Raw genomic sequence first — 20,353 nt, forward strand, 5'->3', positions numbered from 1 at the left:
TTTTAGGGTTCACTCTTTGTACAATTCTATGAACTTTGACAAATGTCTAATGCCCCATATTTAACATACATTATCATAGTTTCACTGCCCTGGAAATTTTTTCTATTCCAAATATTAATTCAGTACTCCTACCCTATCGCCTAAACTTTTAGCAATCACTGATTCTTTCCATTTGTTTTTTATGTAGGCTACACCCAGATGTGCTCAGACCTTATTCTTGGCTCTACACTCAGATCACTTCTGATGTGCTCAGAGGACCACATGTAGTGCTGGGGATTGAACCTAAGTCAATAGTGTACAAGGCAAGTGCGTTACCCACTATACATCTTTTTGGCCCTACTCTTTTCCTTTTAGTTGTCTTTTTCTACATTATGATCCTAGAATATAGCAGGGCTCACACAGTATGGAACGTTTTTAGACTGACTTCTCTCTCTTTATTTTTGGTTTTTGGGTCACACCTGGCAGTGCTCAGGGGTTACTCCTGGCTCTATGCTCAGAAATCACTCTTGGCAGGTACGGGGCACCATATGGGACACCAAGATTCGAACCACGGACCTTCTGCATGAAAGGCAAATGCCTTACCTCTATGCTATCTCTCCGGCCCCAACTTCTCTCATTTTTAAGTGTCTTTATGGCTTTTTTTTTTTTTTTTTTTTTTTTTGGTTTTTGGGTCACACCCGGCAGTGCTCAGGGGTTATTCCTGGCTCCAGGCTCAGAAATTGCTCCTGGCAGGCACGGGGGACCATATGGGACACCGGGATTCGAACCGATGACCTCCTGCATGAAAGGCAAACGCCTTACCTCCATGCTATCTCTCCAGCCCCTCTTTATGGCTTCTTATTTTGGTTATCATTAACTGATTTTCTAGTATATGGACATATCATGGTTTGCTTCTCTTTTTTCCGTGAAGGACATCTTGGTTGTTTCCAGTTTGGGGTGATGATGAATAAATATTCATATTGTATTTTGTTATGGACATAATCTTTCAAGGACTCTCATCACTGGATTCTATGGTCAGCTTATGTTTAGCTTTCTAAGAAGCTGCCTTAATTTGTACTCCCAAGGGTAATAAATGAGAGTTTCTCTAGCTCCACATCCTTGTCTGCAATTAGTGTTGTTGTCATTGTAGATTTTAGCTTTGTTGATAGGTGTGAAGAAGTATCTCATTGTTCTCATCATTTGTATTTTCCAAATAATGGCATATCATACAATGCACCCTTTCATATGTTTATTTGCATCTGTAGATTTCCTTAATTTGGGGCTTATGATCTTCCTATTCCTACAACAATTCTAAAAATTTATCCTAAGGAAAAATTCCAAAAGTGCACGCATTATTTATTGCAAACAACTTAAATTAGAGATGGGTTAAATAAGCTCTTGACAATGTCAACACAAGCAAATTCCATGTAGCCACCTGTGAAAATGTTGTTTAATGAAGGACAGCACAGTATTGTAGAGTAAGATCCAAATACAGCCTTCCTCAAAGAGTACACAGCCTAGAATGGTTCTTACACTCTTAAAAAAGTATATTGTGTGACGTTTAAAAAATATACTAAATCTGATTTTAAGTATCCCTAAAAAATGTTTTGTGGGGCTATCCCTACACCATATTTCCATGATCACCAGACTTCTGTGGACTGTTAAAGTAGTTAAGACATTGAAAAGACAATAGAGTCTAATATTTTGTTTTTGTGGAGGCAGAGTTTGGGTCATATCTGGTGGTACTCAGGAGCTACACCTAGTTTTCTGTTTATGAATTCCCAGGGTGGTGCTAGAGGGATCAAACCAGAATCAAACCAGGGTTGGCTGCATGAAAGGCAAGCAAGAGACTTAACCCTTATACTATCTCTCTGACTCTAAAATATCTGGCATTTTATAGAGAAATCTTTACTTTAAACTAGAATATATTTGATAATGTAACTATGAGTGAAATAGAAAATATAGGACATGATTCCATTTCTTTTTTTTTTTTTTGTTTTGTTTTTTGTTTTGGTTTTTGGGCCATACCCAGCAGCACTCGGGTTACTCCTGCCTCTGTGCTCTTAAGTGTTTCCTGGCAGGCTCGAGAGACCACCTGGGATGCTGGAGATCGAACCTGGGTCTGTCCTGGGTCATCCACATGCAAGGCAAACTCCTACCGCTGTGCTATCACTCTGCCCCCATGATTCCATTTCTGATGTTGATATTAAAAGAACTGCAAACAAAGACATCAAAATGTGGGGATTTGCCCACATGTGGCAGTGCTAAGAGATGACCCCTAAGTCAATGCATGGGGATGCTTCTGGATGTGCTCAGTAGACCATGGAGTCTACTTCAGCCCTTAGACCTATTTCAATTTTGAGATATATAGGAGAGAAATCTTAGAATGAGAAGTGAAAGAGTGATAGCTGAAACATTTGACAAATGATTCATGAAAGACCTTGATCAGACATTGTCAACTATCAGGCACAAATATCCAATACAACTGCATGGGCACATCTGAGCTGATGGTGCAAAAATACTCAATGCACCAGGGCCAACCAATCAGAAAATGCATTGAGCAACAATGACTAGGATACAACAGTTCCAAGCTGGCCATGGAAGGAGAACAGGAAGTTCCCAGGACTATCTGTACCCATCACTCTTTAATTCCAAGAAGTCTGTCTTCCAGAATGATTTATTTTCCTTTGTTGTTAATCTCTGTTTCATAATTGGAGGTTTAGTTCTTTTGTGGTGGTTGGTGTGTTTTTCTTTCTTTATTTAAACATCTTGATTACAAATATGATTGTGATTAGGTTTCAGTCATGTAAAGAACACCCCCCTTTACCAGTGCAACATTCCCACTGCCAATGTCCCAAATCTCCCTCCATCCCACACCACCCCCACCTGTACTCCAGACAGGCTTTCCAGTTCCCTCATTCATTCACATGATTATGGTAGTTCTCTGTGTAGTTATTTCTATAACTGCACCCACCACTCTTTTGTGGTGAGCTTCATGAAGTGAGCTGGAAGTTCCAGCCCTCCTCTCATTGTCTCTGAGGATTATTGCAAAAATGACTTTTATTTTTCTTAAAACCTGTAGATGAGTGAGACTATTCTGCGTCTTTCTCTCTCCCTCTGACATATTTCACTCAGCATGATAGATTCCATGTCATCCATGTATAGAAAAATTTCATGACTTCATCTCTCCTGAAGGCTACATAATATTCCATTGTGTATATGTACCACAGTTTCTTTAGCCATTCGTCTGTTGAAGGGCATCTTGGTTGTTTCCAGAGCCTGGCTATTGTGAATAGTGATGCAATAAATATAGGTGTGAGGAAGGGGTTTTTGTGTTGTATTCTTGTGTTCGTAGGGTATATCCCTAGGAGTGGAATAGCTGGGTCGAATGGGAGCTCAATTTCCAGGTTTTGGAGGAATCTTCATATCACTTTCCATAGAGGTTGGACTAGACGGCATTCCCACCAGCAGTGGATAAGAGTTTCTTTCTCTCCACATCCCCGCCAGTACCGATTGTTCTCTTTCTTTGTGATGTATGCCAATCTCTGTGGTGTGAGATGGTATCTCATCGTTGTTTTGATTTGCATCTCCCTGAATAATTAGTGATGAGGAGCGTTTTTTCATGTGCCTTTTGGCCATTTGTATTTCTTTTTTATCAAAGTGTCTATTCATTTCTTCTCCCCATTTTTTGATGGAATTAGATGTTTTTTCCTTGTAAATTCTGTCAGTGCCCTGTATATTTTGGATATTAGCCCCTTATCTGATGGGTGTTGGATGAATAGTTTCTCCCACAGGGTGGGTGGCTCTTGTATCCTGGGCACTATTTCTTTTGAGGTGTAGAAGCTTCTCAGCTTAATGTATTCCCATCTGTTGATCTCTGCTTCCACTTGTTTGGAAAGTGCAGTTTCCTCCTTGAAGATGCTTTTAGTCTCAATGTCATGGAGTTTATTTTTTTGTTTGTTTTTTTTTTTTTGGTTTTTTTTTTTTTTTTTTTTTTTTGGTTTTTGGGCCACACCCTGTGATGCTCAGGGGTTACTCCTGGCTATGCGCTCAGAAGTTGCTCCTGGCTTCTTGGGGGACCATATGGGACGCCGGGGGATCGAACCGCTGTCCGTCCTAGGCTAGCGCAGGCAAGGCAGGCACCTTACCTCCAGCGCCACCGCCCGGCCCCATGTTTTTTTTTTTTTTGTTTTTTTTTTTTAACCAACGTGTTGTTCTATATACCTTATGGTATCAGGTCTGATATCAAGGTCTTTAATCCATTTGGAATTTACCTTCGTACATGATGTTAACTGGGGGTCTACGTTTGCTTTTTTTGCAAGTGGCTAAGCAGTTCTGCCAGGACCACTTGTTGAAGATGTTTCCCTGCTCCACTTAGGATTTATTGCTCCTTTGTCAAAAATTAGGTGATTGTATGTCTGGGGAACATTGTCTGAGAACTCAAGCCTATTCCACTGATCTGAAGGTCTGTCTTTATTCCAATACCATGCTGTTTTGATAACTATTGCTTTGTAATACAGTTTAAAGTTGGGGAAAGTAATGCCTCCCATTTTCTTTTTCTCTAGGAGAGCTTTAGCTATTCGAGGGTGTTTATTGTTCCAGATAAATTTCATAAGTGTTTGATCCACTTCTTTGAGGAATGTCATGGGTATTTTTAAGGGGATCGCATTAAATCTGTATAATGCTTTGGGGAGTATTGCCATTTTAATGATATTAATCCTGCCAATCCATGAGCAGGGTATGTGTTTCCATTTCCGTGTGTCCTCTCTTATTTCTTGGAGCAGGGCTTTATAGTTTTCTTTGTATAGGTCCTTCACGTCTTTGGTCAAGTTGACTGCAAGGTATTTGAGTTTGTGTGGCACGAATGTGAATGGGATTGTCTCCTTTTTTTTTATTTTTTTTTTTTGGGCCACACCCGGTGACGCTCAGGGTTTACTCCTGTCTATGCGCTCAGAAGTCGCTCCTGGCTTGGGGGACCATATGGGACACCAGGGGATCGAACCGCAGTCCGTCCAAGGCTAGCGCAGGCAAGGCAGGCACCTTACCTCTAGCGCCAGTGCCCGGCCCCGGGATTGTCTTCTTGACGTCCATTTCTTCCCTATCATTATTGGTGTATAAAAAGACCATTGATTTCTGTGTGTTAATTTGTAGCCTGCCACCTTGCAATATGAGTCTATTGTTTCTAGAAGCTTTTTGGTAGAGTCTTTGGGGTTTTCTAAGTAGAGTATCATGTCATCTGCAAACAATGAGAACTTGACTTCTTCCTTTTCTATCTGGATTCCTTTGATATCTTTTTCTTGCCTGATCACTATAGCAAGCACTTCCAGTACTATGTTGAAGAGGATTGGTGAGAGTGGACAGCCTTGTCTTGTACCCGAATTTAGAGGAAAGGCTTTTAGTTTTTCTCCACTGAGGATAATATTTGCCATTGGCTTGTGGTAGATGGCTTTAACTAGATTGAGAATGGTTCCTTTCATTTCCATCTTGCTGAAAGTTTTTATCAAGAATGGGTGTTGGACTTTATCAAATGCTTTCTCTGCATCTATTGATATGATCATGTGATTTTTATTTTTCTTGTTGTTGGTGTTGTGTATGATGTTGATAGATTTACGGATGTTAAACCATCCTTGCATTCCTGGAATGAAACCTACTTGGTCGTAGTGTATGATCTTCTTGATGATGCACTGGATCCTATTTGCCAGGATTTTGTTTAAGATCTTTGCATCTGCATTCATCAGGGATATCGGTCTTTAATTTTCTTTTTTGGCAGCATCTCTCTCTGGTTTTGGTATCAAGGTGATGTTGGCTTCATAAAAGCTGTTTGGATGTGTTCCCGTTTTTTCAATTTCATGGAAGAGTCTGGCTAGGATTGGTAGTAGCTCCTCTTGAAAGATTTGAAAGAATTCATTAGAAATCCATCTGAGCCTGGGCTTTTCTTTTTGGGCAGATGTTTGATTACAGTTTCAATTTCCTCAATAGTGATGGGGTGTTTAGATATGCTACATCCCTTACTTAACTGTGGAAGGTTATAAGTGTCCAAGAATTTTTCCATTTCTTCTGGGTTCTCATGTTTAGTAGCATAAAGTTTCTCAAAGTAGTCTCTGATTACCCTTTGGATCTCTGCAATATCTGTCGTGATCTCCCCCTTTTCATTTCTAATACAGGTTATCAAGTTTTTCTCTCTCTCTCTCTTTGTAAGTTTTGCCAATGGTCTATCAGTCTTGTTCATTTTTTCAAAGAACCAACTTCTGCTGCTGCGTCATTAAATTATTCAGGTATGCCCCTTCTTCCTTCCTGATGTGTGCTTGTAGAGCTATAAATTTTCCTCTCAGGACCACTTTTGCTGTGTCCTATAGATTCTGGCAGTTTGTGTCTTCATTGTCATTTGTTTCCAGGAAAGTTTTGATTTCCTCTTTGATTTCATCTCTGACCCACTGGTTTTTCAGTAGCAGGGTGTTTAATTTCCAATTGCTAAAGTTTTTCTTTTGTGTGCCATTGTAGTTCACATCTAATTTCAGAGCCTTGTGGTCAGCAATGGTAGCTTGCAAGATTTCTATCCTCTTGATTTTATGGAGGTATGTTTTATGTGTCAGCATGTAGTCTATCCTGGAGAATGACTCATGTACATTGGAGAAGAATGCGTATCCAGGTTTTTTGGGATGGAGTATCCTTTATATATCTGCGTATTGTGGTGGGGTTTATTGGTTAGAAAGAGTGTGCAGCCACTCTTCTGGGGCCTCTAGGTGACAGTTTTTGGGGGTTCACTTCCCAGGACTCTGAGGAGAGCTTCAAGAATTCAGGAAAAACAGAGAAGCACAGGACAGAGCTCCCTTCAGGTTCTCAGTTTCCTCAGAAGAAGCACAGCAGGGCAGAGTATCCACAGGTAGAGCAATCAGCACTCCACCTGGCACCCCCCACAGCTAGCCAGTTCTTACTCACTCACTCGCTTGCTGGGCAGCTTCAGAATGCAGTTTTTTGGGGGTTTGCTTCCCGGGGCTCTGAGGAGAGCTTCAAGAATTCAGGAAAGACAGAGAAGCACAGGACAGAGCTCCTTTCAGGTCCTCAGTTTCCTCAGAAGAAGCCAGTTGGTGTGTTTTTAGTTTGGGGCTATACCTGGTCATGTTTAGGGCTTACTCCTGGATCTGCATGCAGGGATCACTTCTGGCAGGCTTGGGGGACCATATGGGGTACAGGAGATTGAACCTGGGTTGGTAGCATGCAAAGCTACTGCCTAAACCTACTGTATTACTACTCTGGCCCAGTCTACTTGTTATTGTTACCATGCATGTATTTGAAGAACATACTAACTCCAGCCATCGGAGGTTCCTCTGGGCATCTCTTGCCATGAGAGAAGTAGGCATATATATATATATTTACATACATATGTACAGGATGTTACTGCCCTGCTAGCTTCACTGAGCCTCAGAATGGATGGGTGACCATCTCTGCCATTTCTGCTTCCAAGGCCACTCCTCCTTCCTGTCTGAATCTGGGGCAAGAGCAGCGATGAGCTAAACCTGAATGGTGTGCCTGATGCAGAGCAGCTGAGCAGCTAGGAAATCAACCAGCTGACATTTTTAGATTTTATGTTGGGAGCTGACAAAAATAAATGAAACTAAAATATTAAGTATGTACAAGATAGACGGTAAATATCACCAGACATATTGTACTAATGCAGCTTCAAGAAAATCAACTTAAATATACCAGAAGCAGCTCTTGACGCATGTCTGAAGGGATCATGATAGCAGCTGGCATTTTGTTTGGTTTGTTTTCTCCCTGAGAAGTGTGGCCTGAGCTTCCCAGGAAGTTATTACAAGAAACTCAAGCTATTCCCATAATGATAGCCTGAGAAGGTTGGCATGACCAGTCCTTCCACACAAACATCTCCCAGGGTTTAGTAGAAACCAACTGAAGCTGATCCATTACTAGAAGCCTGACAATTTAATTCTGAAATTAAGAAATTTAGGGGCCGGGAAGGTGGCGCTAGAGGTAAGGTGTCTGCCTTGCAAGCGCTAGCGTAGGACGGACCGCGGTTCGATCCCCCGGCGTCCCATATGGTCCCCCCAAGCCAGGAGCAACTTCTGAGCGCATAGCCAGGAGTAACCCCCGAGCATCAAATGGGTGTGGCCCCCTCCCCCCCCCAAAAAAAAAAGAAATTTAAAAATGGGGCCGGGAAGGTGGTGCTAGAGGTAAGGTGTCTGCCTTGCAAGCGGTAGTGTAGGACGGACCGCGGTTCGATTCCCCCAACGTCCCATATGGTCCCCCCAAGCCAGGAGCGATTTCTGAGCACATAGCCAGGAGTAACCCCTGAGCGTCAAATGGGTGTGGCCCAAAAACCAAAAAAAAAAAAAAAAGAAAAGAAATTTAAAAATAAGTGAAATGGGATTTTTGTATTGTATGTTTGTGTTCCTAGGGTATATCCCTAAAAGTGGTATAGCTGCATTGTATGGGAGCTCAACTTCCAGCTTTTGGAGGCATCTTCATATCACTTTCCATAAATTCCTTCCTCACACCTATATTCATTGCAGCGCTGTTTACAATAGCCAGACTCTGGAAACTGCCTAGATGCCCCTCAATAGATAAATGGCTAAAGAAATTGTGGTACATATATACAATGGAATATTATACAGCCATCAGAAGTGATGAAGTCATGAAGTTTTCCTATACATGGATGTACATGGAGTCTATTATGCTGAGTGAAATAAGTCAGAGGGAGAGAGATACACACAGAATGGTCTCACTCACCTATGGCTTTTGAGAAAAATAAAAGACATTTTTGCAACAATCGTCAGAGACAAAGAGAGGAGGACTGGAAGGTCCAGCTCACGACATGAAGCTCACCACAGAGAGTGATGAGTGCAGTCACAGAAATAATTACACTGAGAACCATCATAACAAAATGTGACTGAATGAGAGAAGTAGAAAGCCTGTCTAGAGTACAGGCCAGTGTGGGGTGGGGAGGAGGGAAAAAAATAAGTGAAACGTTCTAAAGCAATGGTCCTCAAACTATGGCCTGCGGGCCACATATTGTATTTATTCCCATTTTGTTTCTTCACTTCTAACTAAGATATATGCAGTGTGCATAGAAATTTGTTCATAATTTTTGTTTTTACTATAATCTGGCCCGCCAACAGTCTGAAGGACAGTGAACTGGCCCCCTGTTTAAAAAGTTTGAGGACCCCTGTAAAGAATCTGTGGATGGGAAAATAAACTGATTCAACCTAAAATTAGGTGCTGCAGAAACGGAATCATTTGCCTTTTGTACAGATGAAGAAAAGTTCTGTGAATCAGATAAGAGCCAAGGTTTCAAGTCAAACAGCACCATAATCCCTGCATGGAAAGTGGTGACACCTCAAAAGTCCCACTTCTGTGTCTCTCACACTATAATCATTTCCCTTGCTAGTTAAGTTTCATTGGCCTAACAAGATCTGACAAGATGAACACCCATAGGGTAAGGTCTTTGTGGGTGGGGCCGGGAAGGTGGCGCTAGAGGTAAGGTGTCTGCCTTGCAAGCGCTAGCATAGGACGAACAGCGGTTCAATCCCCCAGCGTCCCCTATGGTCACCCCAAGCCAGGGGCAATTTCTGAGCATATAGCCAGGAGTAACCCCTGAGCGTCAAATGGGTATGGCCCAAAAACCAAAAAAAAAAAAAAAAAAAAAAGGTCTTTGTGGGTGATTCTAAGGGTTGTCAGAGACCTTCCAGCAAGATTTAGCTCCTCACAGATAAAAGCTCATTTACTTTGGCTCACAACCAATTTCCCCCAAATTTAGAGCTGGGGAAACTACTGGTTCCATGCATAGAGGATTGGGGGAGAGGGGATCTTTACAGTGCTGAATCCAGTATCCAGAGGATACTCTGTTATCTAATCCACATCCACAGCACTCAGGGTGATTTCACTTTCCCCTTGAAAAATAAGACACATTTCCTAGATTTCTTTCTTTTTTTTTCCACTTTCAGTTTTTGGGTCACACTCAGCAGTACTCAGTATTCACTAGTACTTACTCCTGGCTCTATGCTCAGGGCTTACCCCTGTTGAGATATATGGGATACCAGAGATTGAACCCAGGCCAAGTGTCCTACTTTCTTTTTTTTTGGTTTTTGGGCCACACCCAGCGGTGCTCAGGCTGTCTGCTCAGAAATAGCTCCTGGCAGGCACGGGGGACCATATGGGACACCGCGATTCGGACCAACCACCTTTGGTCCTGTATCGGCTGCTTGCAAGGCAAATGCTATCTCTCCGGGCCCAAGTGTCCTACTTTCTATAATATCACTCAGGGCTATTGATTTCTATATATATTTTTTCTGTCCATTATACTGGCTTGGCATTTTCAGCACTGGCAGCCTAAGGATAAAGATTGGTGTGTGCAAGTCAGTAAATATGAAACACAATAGCCTTGCTCTCTGCCAGCACTTAGGAATGAACATACAAGAACCTTCAAGGAAAACAAGGTTTCCTCTGCAAAGCTATGCACGTACAAACACTAGGGGAAAAAAGCATTTCACAAGTTCTTCCATGCCCTGCTAAAAAGTCAGACTTATTCTTGGGTATATTATGAAGCAACGCATAACAATAGCATCCCTTGGAATGATGTTATGCTTATGATATGGAGACTTTTGGTGGTAGGCCCACATTCATGTACTTTGGGGATACTTCTTACTCTGATGTGGGATCACTCCCAGCGGTGATAATAATTCTGATTTTATAAGAAGTATATTTTTAGGGGCCGGAGAGATAGCATGGAGGGAAGGCATTTGCCTTTCATGCAGAAGGTCAGTGGTTCGAATCCCGGCATCCCATAAGGTCCCCTAAGTCTGCCAGGGGCAATTTCTGAGCATAGAGGCAGGAGTAACCCCTGAGCGCTGCCGGGTGTGATCCAAAAACCAAAAAAAAAAAAAAAAAAAGTATATTTTTAGGGGCCAGAGCGGTGGCACAAGTTGTAGGGTGTTTGCCTTGCACACGTTAACCTAGGATGGATCGCAGTTCAATCGTCTGGCATCCCATATAGTCCCCCAAGCAAGGAGCGATTTCTGAGAGCATAGCCAGGCGTAACCCCTGAGCATCACTGGTGTGGCCCAAAAAGCAAAAAAAAAAAAGTACACTTTTAATATGGATATATACACATACATGTAATATACACATACAACTGTGTATAAAAATATTTTTAAAAATCTACACAAAATATTTATAACACAGAATTTTGAATTTACTTTAAGAAACTTCTTATTTGTAATTCTAGTAACAAGTGCAAAGAAAAGCTGACTGTCTCCCAAGAGACCATTACGAATAACCACTAGAGGGTGTCAGCCCTGGGTGAAGAGCTTGAAGTGTACCTTTTGATTGAATCCTCATCACTTTACAATCAGGACCATTGTTCCTTATTCTACAGATGATGTCCACAAGGGTTCAGTCTCACAGTTGAATATGCAGCAAGATACATGGGTAAACAAGACATGTGTTCCCCCTAGTAGCCTATTTGCCCTCTGTAAATGCTCAGCGTGCGTGGTTTCTGACAATTCACCTGCTTATCAAATTCTGGCTTCAGAGATTCTTCTGTGAAGATGTGGAATTGGATCTTCCTATAACTAAAGAGCACGGCTGATTTGAGCATGACCAGCGTCTCCTCCAGCCGATCCCCACAGGCCACCACTGCCAGGTGGATCCAGAACTTGGGCGGCAGCACAGCTGGAAAATGCCTGGGTTCTCCAGGCCTCCTAGAAAGAAAAATAAAATAAACACGTTAAAGTCATTACTGATCCGAAAGGGGGGAAATAAAACCAACTCAGCTAGCAAATGGCTGGAACATTTCAAAACACGAACAGGCACAATCTGTTATACTTTATAAAGTGATAAGCATTTTGACAATTCTTCCTGCTTAGGGAAAAATACCATTTATCCCCATATTTATACTGGCAATCATGGGCTTAGTCATTATTTGGACAGCTATAGGTGTCTGACACAGTCCTGCCAGCACTCAGCTGTCTGGTGCCTGTGGCTGCCTACTGGCCCATGTTTGGAAATAGAATTGCTGAAGGCCGATGGCCAACACAAGGATTGTGACGCTCCCTTTTGCCCAGGCCATGGAAATCAGATTTTAATGCAAGTTGAAAAAGAAGAGGAAGGGTTGTGGCTTTCCCATGTGAAATTCGCAATATGATAGTCACATCATCTGGATGCTTTCAGATTGTGCTGGAATGCATGACTAGGACCATAGGAAAGTTGGGAAGTCTGTGAGATGAGTGACGACACAACTCATGGCCCCATCACACCTTGGGAGAATCTTGAAAAAACAGGTGTTAGGCCTCAAGGTCCTGCTAAAGAGAGCTGGGGTGGTAGGGATGCAAGCCAGCTCCCTGCATGAAATTCACATTAATGAGAAACCAGCAGGGGAGAAGGGTAATTTAAAAAGAAAATTACCAAGGTATCAAATACCAAGTCAGCAGCTGAGAGGGGAAATAGGGTCCAAGAGCCCCGAATCATCATCCAGCTATTTCCTTGTAATCAAAGATGGTTCCAGATAAAGGACATGGAGCCAAGCCTCAAAAAACACCACTGAGAAACATTCGCAGTCAACTTGGAAGAAGCTGGCCTGGAAAAGGTGCCCCGAGACAAATGAAACTAATTTACTTGCACAAAAGATTTGGAGACTGGGGGGAACTTGGACGCTGAACACTACCTTCCTTCCAAAAACTTCAATTTCAATCAGCGCACTGCTCCGCTGTTTGCGGCTCTGTGGAATTATGGCAGGCTTGCTCCAGATTTCTTTCACCAGGGGGAAAATTGAAGATGTGGGTGGAGTGCTTTGGAGGGCTTTCCGAGCTGATGACCTAAGATCGTGTTTAGAGGCATGGCCTCCTGGCTCAGCAAAGCCCAGATGTGGAGATTATTCTTGTTTCAGGGATCACAGGCTGACAGAAGAACTGTGCAAACATTTCCCTAAACTGTCCACATCTTTCCTGTTGCTGCCAAATGAAACCATCATTTTCCCTCACCTCAGTCATCGTGACTGTTCTCCAGGGGGTTCCCCCCACTTCCTATCTCATCTCTCACTCTGCCTATGAGAGGTGCTCCTCTAAAATGAAGAACTGAATCCTTCCCTTGATTAAAATCTCCGAGGGCTTCTAAATGTCTTCAAGATCAAGTTCAAACTACTGGTCAAGGCTCCTACTTACAATTTTTCCAACTGCCCCCAGCACCCTCAATGGGTTGAAAGTCATTCAACAAGATAGTTGCAATCACATTTATATATTCCTACTTCATCTGATTTCTGGCCATAAGCCCATGCTAGATTGTCTTTAGATCTTGGCACAGGCATCTTCTCACTCTCTGAAATTCTTTGCTCCTGTTTTCTTGTAAACTCCAGCCCATTTCCTTCCTTTTATTTTCCTTCTTTTAGTAGCATATTGGGAATCACAGATAGCAGTTCTGCCAGAATCACTCCTAGTACATATGGAACACTAGGGATTTGAACTTATGACCATAAGCATGCGGGGTTGCAAGGCAGGTGCTCTAAGCTACTAAGCTATTCCTCTGACCCAGTCCACCACTTAATACTGTGCCAGCCTGTTCTAGAAAGATAGCACTGGAAGGGGACCAAGATTCTGCCCTAGGTAAAGTTACACTGTATGGGTGGTGGTGGAAAAATAAAGAAATAACAGCCAAAGCAAATAACTACTAAGTTATATAGAGAGTTTATTGATCTACTCTTTGCAGGAAACACACAGCTGAATGGAACAGGGACATGAAGAGTTGGGGCTGTCTATTTAGCACAGAGTGAAAAGTGGGGTAGGGCTTCACAAAGGAGGTGACACTGAGAATAGCCTAAAGGAGATGAGGGCCCCTTGCATGTAAAACAAAACATTAAACTACGATAGGCATGTAAGTATTGAAAAACACATCTTAAATAGGGGATCAGTGCTAGTTACAACTCCGGGCATTGACTAGGAAAGCTTGGGATGTAGACCTTGTGAAATGGCGACTATGATAACACTAAATGAAAAAAAGCTATGGGGTTGCAGAGACAGAATATCAGGCAGGGCACTAATCTTTTTTTTTTTGTTTGTTTGTTTGTTTTTTTGGGCCACACCCATTTGACGCTCAGGGGTTACTCCTGGCTATGTGCTCAGAAATCGCCCCTGGCTTGGGGGGACCATATGGGACGCCGGGGGATCGAACCGCAATCCTTCCTTGGCTAGCGCTTGCAAGGCAGGCACCTTACCTCCAGCGCCACCTACCCGGCCCCCAGGGCACTAATCTTGCACACAGCTAACCTTGGTCTGATCCCTGGCACCACACATGGTCCCTCCCCCAAATTCTTCCAGGAATTATCCCTGAATACAGCCTAGTGTGGCCAAAACCTAATGTAATAAGTATATAAAAATTGAAATCAGTCAAATGCTAAACAAAATGTGCATTAAGATAAATTATGGCAAAATCGTGCTTTATTATTATTATTATTATTGCCTTGGAGACATAGCTGGTGGTATTTGGGAGTCACTCCTGGCTCTGTGCTCACAAATTAGCCTGGGGTGGTACTTAAGAGATCATATGGGATGTCAGAGATCAAACTGGATTGGCTGCATGCAAAGCAAGCAACTTACCTGTTGTACTATTTCTCTGGCCCCCAAATCATGTGCATTAAATTATGTTCAATATAGGCCTGGGATGCTTCTCAGTGGTGAAGTATGAATTATATGCAAAGATATCTGGGCTTAATCCCAATTACAACAAAGATAAATCAATATATAACATTATTTTCAATATCTGGAACATAAAGATAAATCAAAGGAATTGAGATATCAGCTACATTAACCCAGCTATCTTCACCATGAACCATTACTCTGTCCCAAACAGAAAACCTTCATCTAGGTTAGCTTTAAAATATTGGGCACTGGTTGGGGCCGGGCGGTGACGCTGGAGGTAAGGTGCCTGCCTTGCCTGCGCTAGCCTAGGACGGACCGCGGTTCGATTCCCCGGCGTCCCATATGGTCCCCCAAGAAGCCAGGAGCAACTTCTGAGCGCATAGCCAGGAGTAACCCCTGAGCCTCACAGGGTGTGGCCCAAAAAAACCCAAAACAAAACAAAACAAAATATTGGGCACTGGGTCCGGCGAGGTGGCGCTAGAGGTAAGGTGTCTGCCATGCAAGCGCTAGCCAAGGAAGGACCGGGGTCCGATCCCTTGGCGTCCCATATGGTCCCCCAGAGCCAGGGGCAATTTCTGAGCACTTAGCCAGGAGTAACCCCTGAGCATCAAAAGGGTGTGGCCCGAAAAACCAAAAAAAAAAAAAAATATTGGGCACTACAAGCGGTTTCAAGGAGCATTGGGTGGAAATAAAAAGTGATCAGACCTAAATACCCAACCCAAAGTCAACGACAATAGAATCAATGACCCAAACTACAACAAGCTATACACAAAAAGGACCTGTTACACTAGCAGCCCAGGCGGCTATGAGTGGAAGTATGGGATACATACTGGGAACTAGGTCAACCTGGTGGTGGGAATGACCCTAATTCATTGTCACTATGTACCTTAAATACAACTTTAAAAGACTTGTAATTTTTGGGGCCGGCAAGGTGGCGCTAGAGGTAAGGTGTCTGCCTTGCAAGCGCTAGCCAAGGAAGGACCATGGTTCGATCCCCCGGCGTCCCATATGGTCCCCCCAAGCCAGGGGCAATTTCTGAGCGCTTAGCCAGGAGTAACCCCTGAGCATCAAATGGGTGTGGCCCGAAAAACAAAACAAAACAAAATAAAAAAGACTTGTAATTCACATTGGTCTCAATAAAAATTATAAGAAAAAATATTGGGGGTTGGAGCGGTACCGCAAGTGGTAGGGTGTTAGCCTTGCACGAGCTAACCTAGGACAGAGCACGGTTTAATCCCCCGGCGTCCCATATGGTTCCCCAAGCCAGGAGCAATTTCTGAGCACATAGCCAGGAGTAAACCCTGAGCATCACTGGGTGTGGCCCCAAAACCAATATATATATATGAAGCAAAAGTTTTCAGTTTAGTAATCAGGGAAATACAATTTTTTTGTTGTTGTTGTTGTTTTGTTTTGGGGCCACACCTGGCGGTGCTCAGGGGTTACTCCTAGCTGTCTGCTCAGAAATAGCTCCTGGCAGGCACAGGGGACCATATGGGACACCGGGATTCGAACCAACCACCTTTGGTCCTGGATCGGCTGCTTGCAAGGCAAACGCCGCTGTGCTATCTCTTCTGGCCTGGAAATACAAATTTAAGCAATATGGTAATCCCCTTTTTATTTCCATATTGCCAAAAAGTTAGGAATAAAGTAAGAACTGAAATTTTAGAGTGGAGGTGGAAGTGGGGCACAGTGCAGACACCACTGGGGACACAAATTCTGCTTTCACACTGTGAGATACCTCTGGAGCACCCAGCCCAAGTGGAGAGCCTCCATCTTCTACTCATCCCCTGGCTCACTCCCATATTCATAACCTGAAGAAATGTTTGCACATTTGCACAAGATTCATACAAGAAAGGTCAAGCCATTCTGAAATATGTGTGAAAAATTGCAAAATTGCATTGCTTCCCATCTACAGAAGAACGAAGAATGTTGCTATATGAGCAGGGACTATACTTAGCAGTGAAAAATTAACCAAACAGAAAGTGACAGACATATGAATGAACAGAAAATCAAAAGGGTGAAAGAGCAGGTTTCTGAATGAACAAACAATAATACCATTGAAATGAAGCTTTAAAACAGGCAAGTTGGGGGGGCCGGGCGGTGGCGCTGGAGGTAAGGTGCCTGCCTTACCTGCGCTAGCCTAGGAGACGGACCGCGGTTCGATCCCCCGGCGTCCCATATGGTCCCCCAAGCCAGGAGCGACTTCTGAGCGCATAGCCAGGAGTAACCCCTGAGCGTTACCGGGTGTGGCCCAAAAACAAAAACAAAAACAAAAAAAAAAACAGGCAAGTTGGGCATGGAGATAACTTAAGGTACACATGGGTTCTAAGTGGCATGGAGTGACCCTGCTGATCTGAAGGTCACCAAGAGTAGATCCAATCCCTTTGAGCACAGCTCTGAAGAACATCTGCCTTGCAGGCCTGGGTTAAAACAACCCCACCAGATATGCCCTGCCTCCAGCGGCCAGAGCAATAGGATAGCAGGAAGCTGTTTGCCTTGCATAAATCTGACCTAGGAAGAATCTCCCATCCCACTTGGAACCCAGAGCCAGCCAGAAGTGATTCCTGAGCTCAGAGCCTAGAGGTAAGCCCTGAGCACTGCTGGGTGTGGCCCCCAAACAAAACAAAACAAAACAAAACAAAACAAAACAAAAGTTCAACAACTCCAGACGCACCACCTTTGGGATCCCCACAACATTGTGTGCATTGTCCAGTGCCACCTCAACAAAATAACATTCTCAGCACTACAACCAATATGTGTAAGCCCTAGTCACAACATACACAATAGAAAGGGGGAAAAGAAAACAATGCTGGGGCCGGGCGGTGGCGCTAAAGGTAAGGTGCCTGCCTTGCCTGTGCTAGCCTTGGACGGACCGCGGTTCGATTCCCCGGTGTCCCATATGGTCCCCCAAGCCAGGAGCAACTTCTGAACACATAGCCAGGAGTAACCCCTGAGCGTTACTGGGTGTGGCCCAAAAACCAAAAAAAAAAAAAAAAAAAAACAATGCTATTAATAAAAAGCAACAAGGAGGTGGAGTATGTTAGGTGCTTGACTTACATCCCAACCACCCTGGTTCGAGCCCCATCACCACACATAATCTCAGAGTATGTAGAGATCACTACTGAGCACAGAGCCAGCAAACTGTCCCAGAGCATGGCAAAGAATACATTTTTGTTGTTTGTTTGTTTGTTTGTTTGTTTTTGGGTCACACCCAGCAGTGCTCAGGGGTTACTCCTGGCTGTATGCTCAGAAATCGCTCCTGGCAGGCTCAGGGGACCACACGGGATGCCGGGATTCAAACCACAGTCCTTCTGTATGCAAGGCAAATGCCTTACCTCCATGCTATCTCTCTGGTCCCAAGAATACTTTTTGTTTATTCAAGGGGCACATATGGCTATGCTCAAGGTTTATTCCTGGATCTGTGCTCAGGGATCACTCCTGGTGGGGCTCAAGGGACCATATGGGGTGATGGGGATTGAACCCAGATTAGTGTTTACAAGGAAAGCCCTCTTTTTGCTGTACTATTGCTCCAAGCCCAAGATGTGTTCTCTTTTAAGAGCAGGGTACATTGAAATTCAAGTTACTATCTATTTTTTTGTGCATCCAAACTGTCTGACAAATCCTCATTTTTTTTAATTTATTTTTTAATTATGACAACAAAAATGCAAAGAAAGAGGACAGGGTAAAGTTACAGTGGAAGCCCAATCACCCACAAACAGAATTCTTGGTAGTCCCATCGATGATATCCCAGCCTTGAACTTTCAGCCAAAGAACATTAATAGAAACAAAACTGAACCCCTGTACAATACAATTACTTTGTCCCTCAAATCCCCAGTTGTAGTACATACTATTTCTTAGCAGCACACAATATAATCTAAAGACATTAGACTTATGTAACTCCTTAAACATTGAGGGCAAAGTACATTTCTCTAGTTCCATGCACATGCTAACTAGTTTAAGTTAACATCAAAAGTTTTAGTGGCTTGTTTTTCTTAAGAATTGGAGTCAAGGGAACATAGTAAAAAATGGTATTAAAGTGGCATTTGTTTGCATAGGCCCACCAAAACATAAGGGACATGGAAAGACAAATTATGGTCTAAATACAAGGAGTCCTTACCCCTGAAGTTTCCTGGCACAGGACTGATTCTAGGTTCCAGGCAAATTAGTTTGTCCAATTCAAGTCATCATCTGTAGTGGCAATACACCTCCATTCCTCACATAGTCTCTGTTGTTGGTATCATGCTTCTGTATTAAAGATCCTGGAGTCTGCATATCCCATATTGCAGTCAGGATGGTGCAGAGCATCCTCTCGTTTCACCTCGCACTTAAGGGGGACTAGAGAGAACCATGTCCTGTAGAGCAGGTCATTGTTACTGTCAAGTCTTCTCAGTGTAAACGGAAGTCTCTTTTTAAGAGGTCGATGTCAGACCCTTGGTAGTGTCTTTCCTGGTAGAGGACTGCTTCCAGCTGTTGCTGTAAAAGACCTTGGATGTTTCGTAGTTAGCTTGCCTGGTTCCGGCGTGAATGGAGGATGCCCATTCTTCTGAGGCCTGTGCCAGGTCATTATATCAATGTTCAGGGTGTAAGGTACATTGTACTGAAATTTATTAGATAAGAACTTATCTGTATGTATGGTGTTTTCCCATTTTAATGTGTCTATGCAAACAAGAATCAATGCCATGGGGCGTTATTGGTGCATCTGGAGGCAATAGGAACAAGACCAGCAATTTCCATGACATAGTTCAATCATAGGTATCAAACTGAGGGACAGTTCCACTAACAATCCTTACTGAACAGCTTACAAAGAAAAGACAAGATGAAAAGTGAATAGAAGCATCATGGTAGAAGAATATATAGAGAGTTACATCAGCTAAAGAAAATACCCATATAATATTCAAAAGATATATGTGTTCAATTTATGTCCTTCTAAATAGTTCTGGGATTTGTTAGATATACTGTATGTCTTAGGTCAGAGATTAGAACTATGTGTTACTGAAGTTAAGAAGGGTAAATCTGGGGTACTGATGGTTGGAAGGAGCAAGTGCGCGCCCCCGCGCGGTTTGCAAAATGTAGACTGGTATGAAATTACCAGTGACAGACTGAGTATAGCTAAGTATATCTGCCACCCACCAAATCAAACTCCACCCCCTAAGCCCCACCCTAGGCCATTGTCCCGGCCCGGCCTGGGAGTGGGGAAAACCCCGGGTGCCCCATCAACTCCTCCCAGGAACCCACCTGGAGATCCGGAGGAATGGGGGAGAGGGCGGTCGGGTGACCTAGATCCGATCCCCCCTACCCTAGGCTGGACCACGAGGCCGCTGGCCCATGGGGGGGCCTGCCAGCTGCCCGTCCATGCCGGCTAAAAATCCTGCTCCGGGAAGGGAGAGGCACCCTCCCAAGCCCAGAGTTCAGGGATTTGCTCCCCACCCTAGGCCATTGTCCCGGCCCGACCTGGGAGTGGGGAAAACCCCGGGTGCCCAAATCCTCATTTTTTAATTTAAAAAGTCTGCACAATGCTCAGCAGACCACCTGTCTCCTCTGCAGAGTTCAGTGGTTTGGATCTGAGTGGAGCCTGTGATTTTTCTTGGTGTCTGGTGACAGGTACTAAAAACAGAAAAGTCTCTTTGGGGGCTGGGGATTGGACTTTGGTGGTCCATCAGGGTTGTCCCTGCTTTTGCTCACCACCACCAGAGTACACTTAGGGAGTCCTTGAGCATTGCTGGGTACAGTGA

General features: G+C 43.5%; 1 protein-coding gene across 1 annotated transcript in view; it reads right to left on the reverse strand.

The window, feature by feature from the left end:
* Positions 1-20,353, reverse strand: part of GXYLT2 (glucoside xylosyltransferase 2) — a 110,952-nt gene that overhangs the window by 66,469 nt on the left and 24,130 nt on the right. Inside the window, exon 2 of the mRNA XM_049776898.1 lies at positions 11,501-11,693. Within this exon, the coding sequence (XP_049632855.1) occupies positions 11,501-11,693 (193 nt within the window). The remainder of the gene's footprint in view (positions 1-11,500; positions 11,694-20,353) is intronic.

The sequence above is a fragment of the Suncus etruscus genome, chromosome 7 (genome assembly GCF_024139225.1).
Source record: "Suncus etruscus isolate mSunEtr1 chromosome 7, mSunEtr1.pri.cur, whole genome shotgun sequence".
In the NCBI taxonomy this organism is placed as follows: domain Eukaryota; kingdom Metazoa; phylum Chordata; class Mammalia; order Eulipotyphla; family Soricidae; genus Suncus; species Suncus etruscus.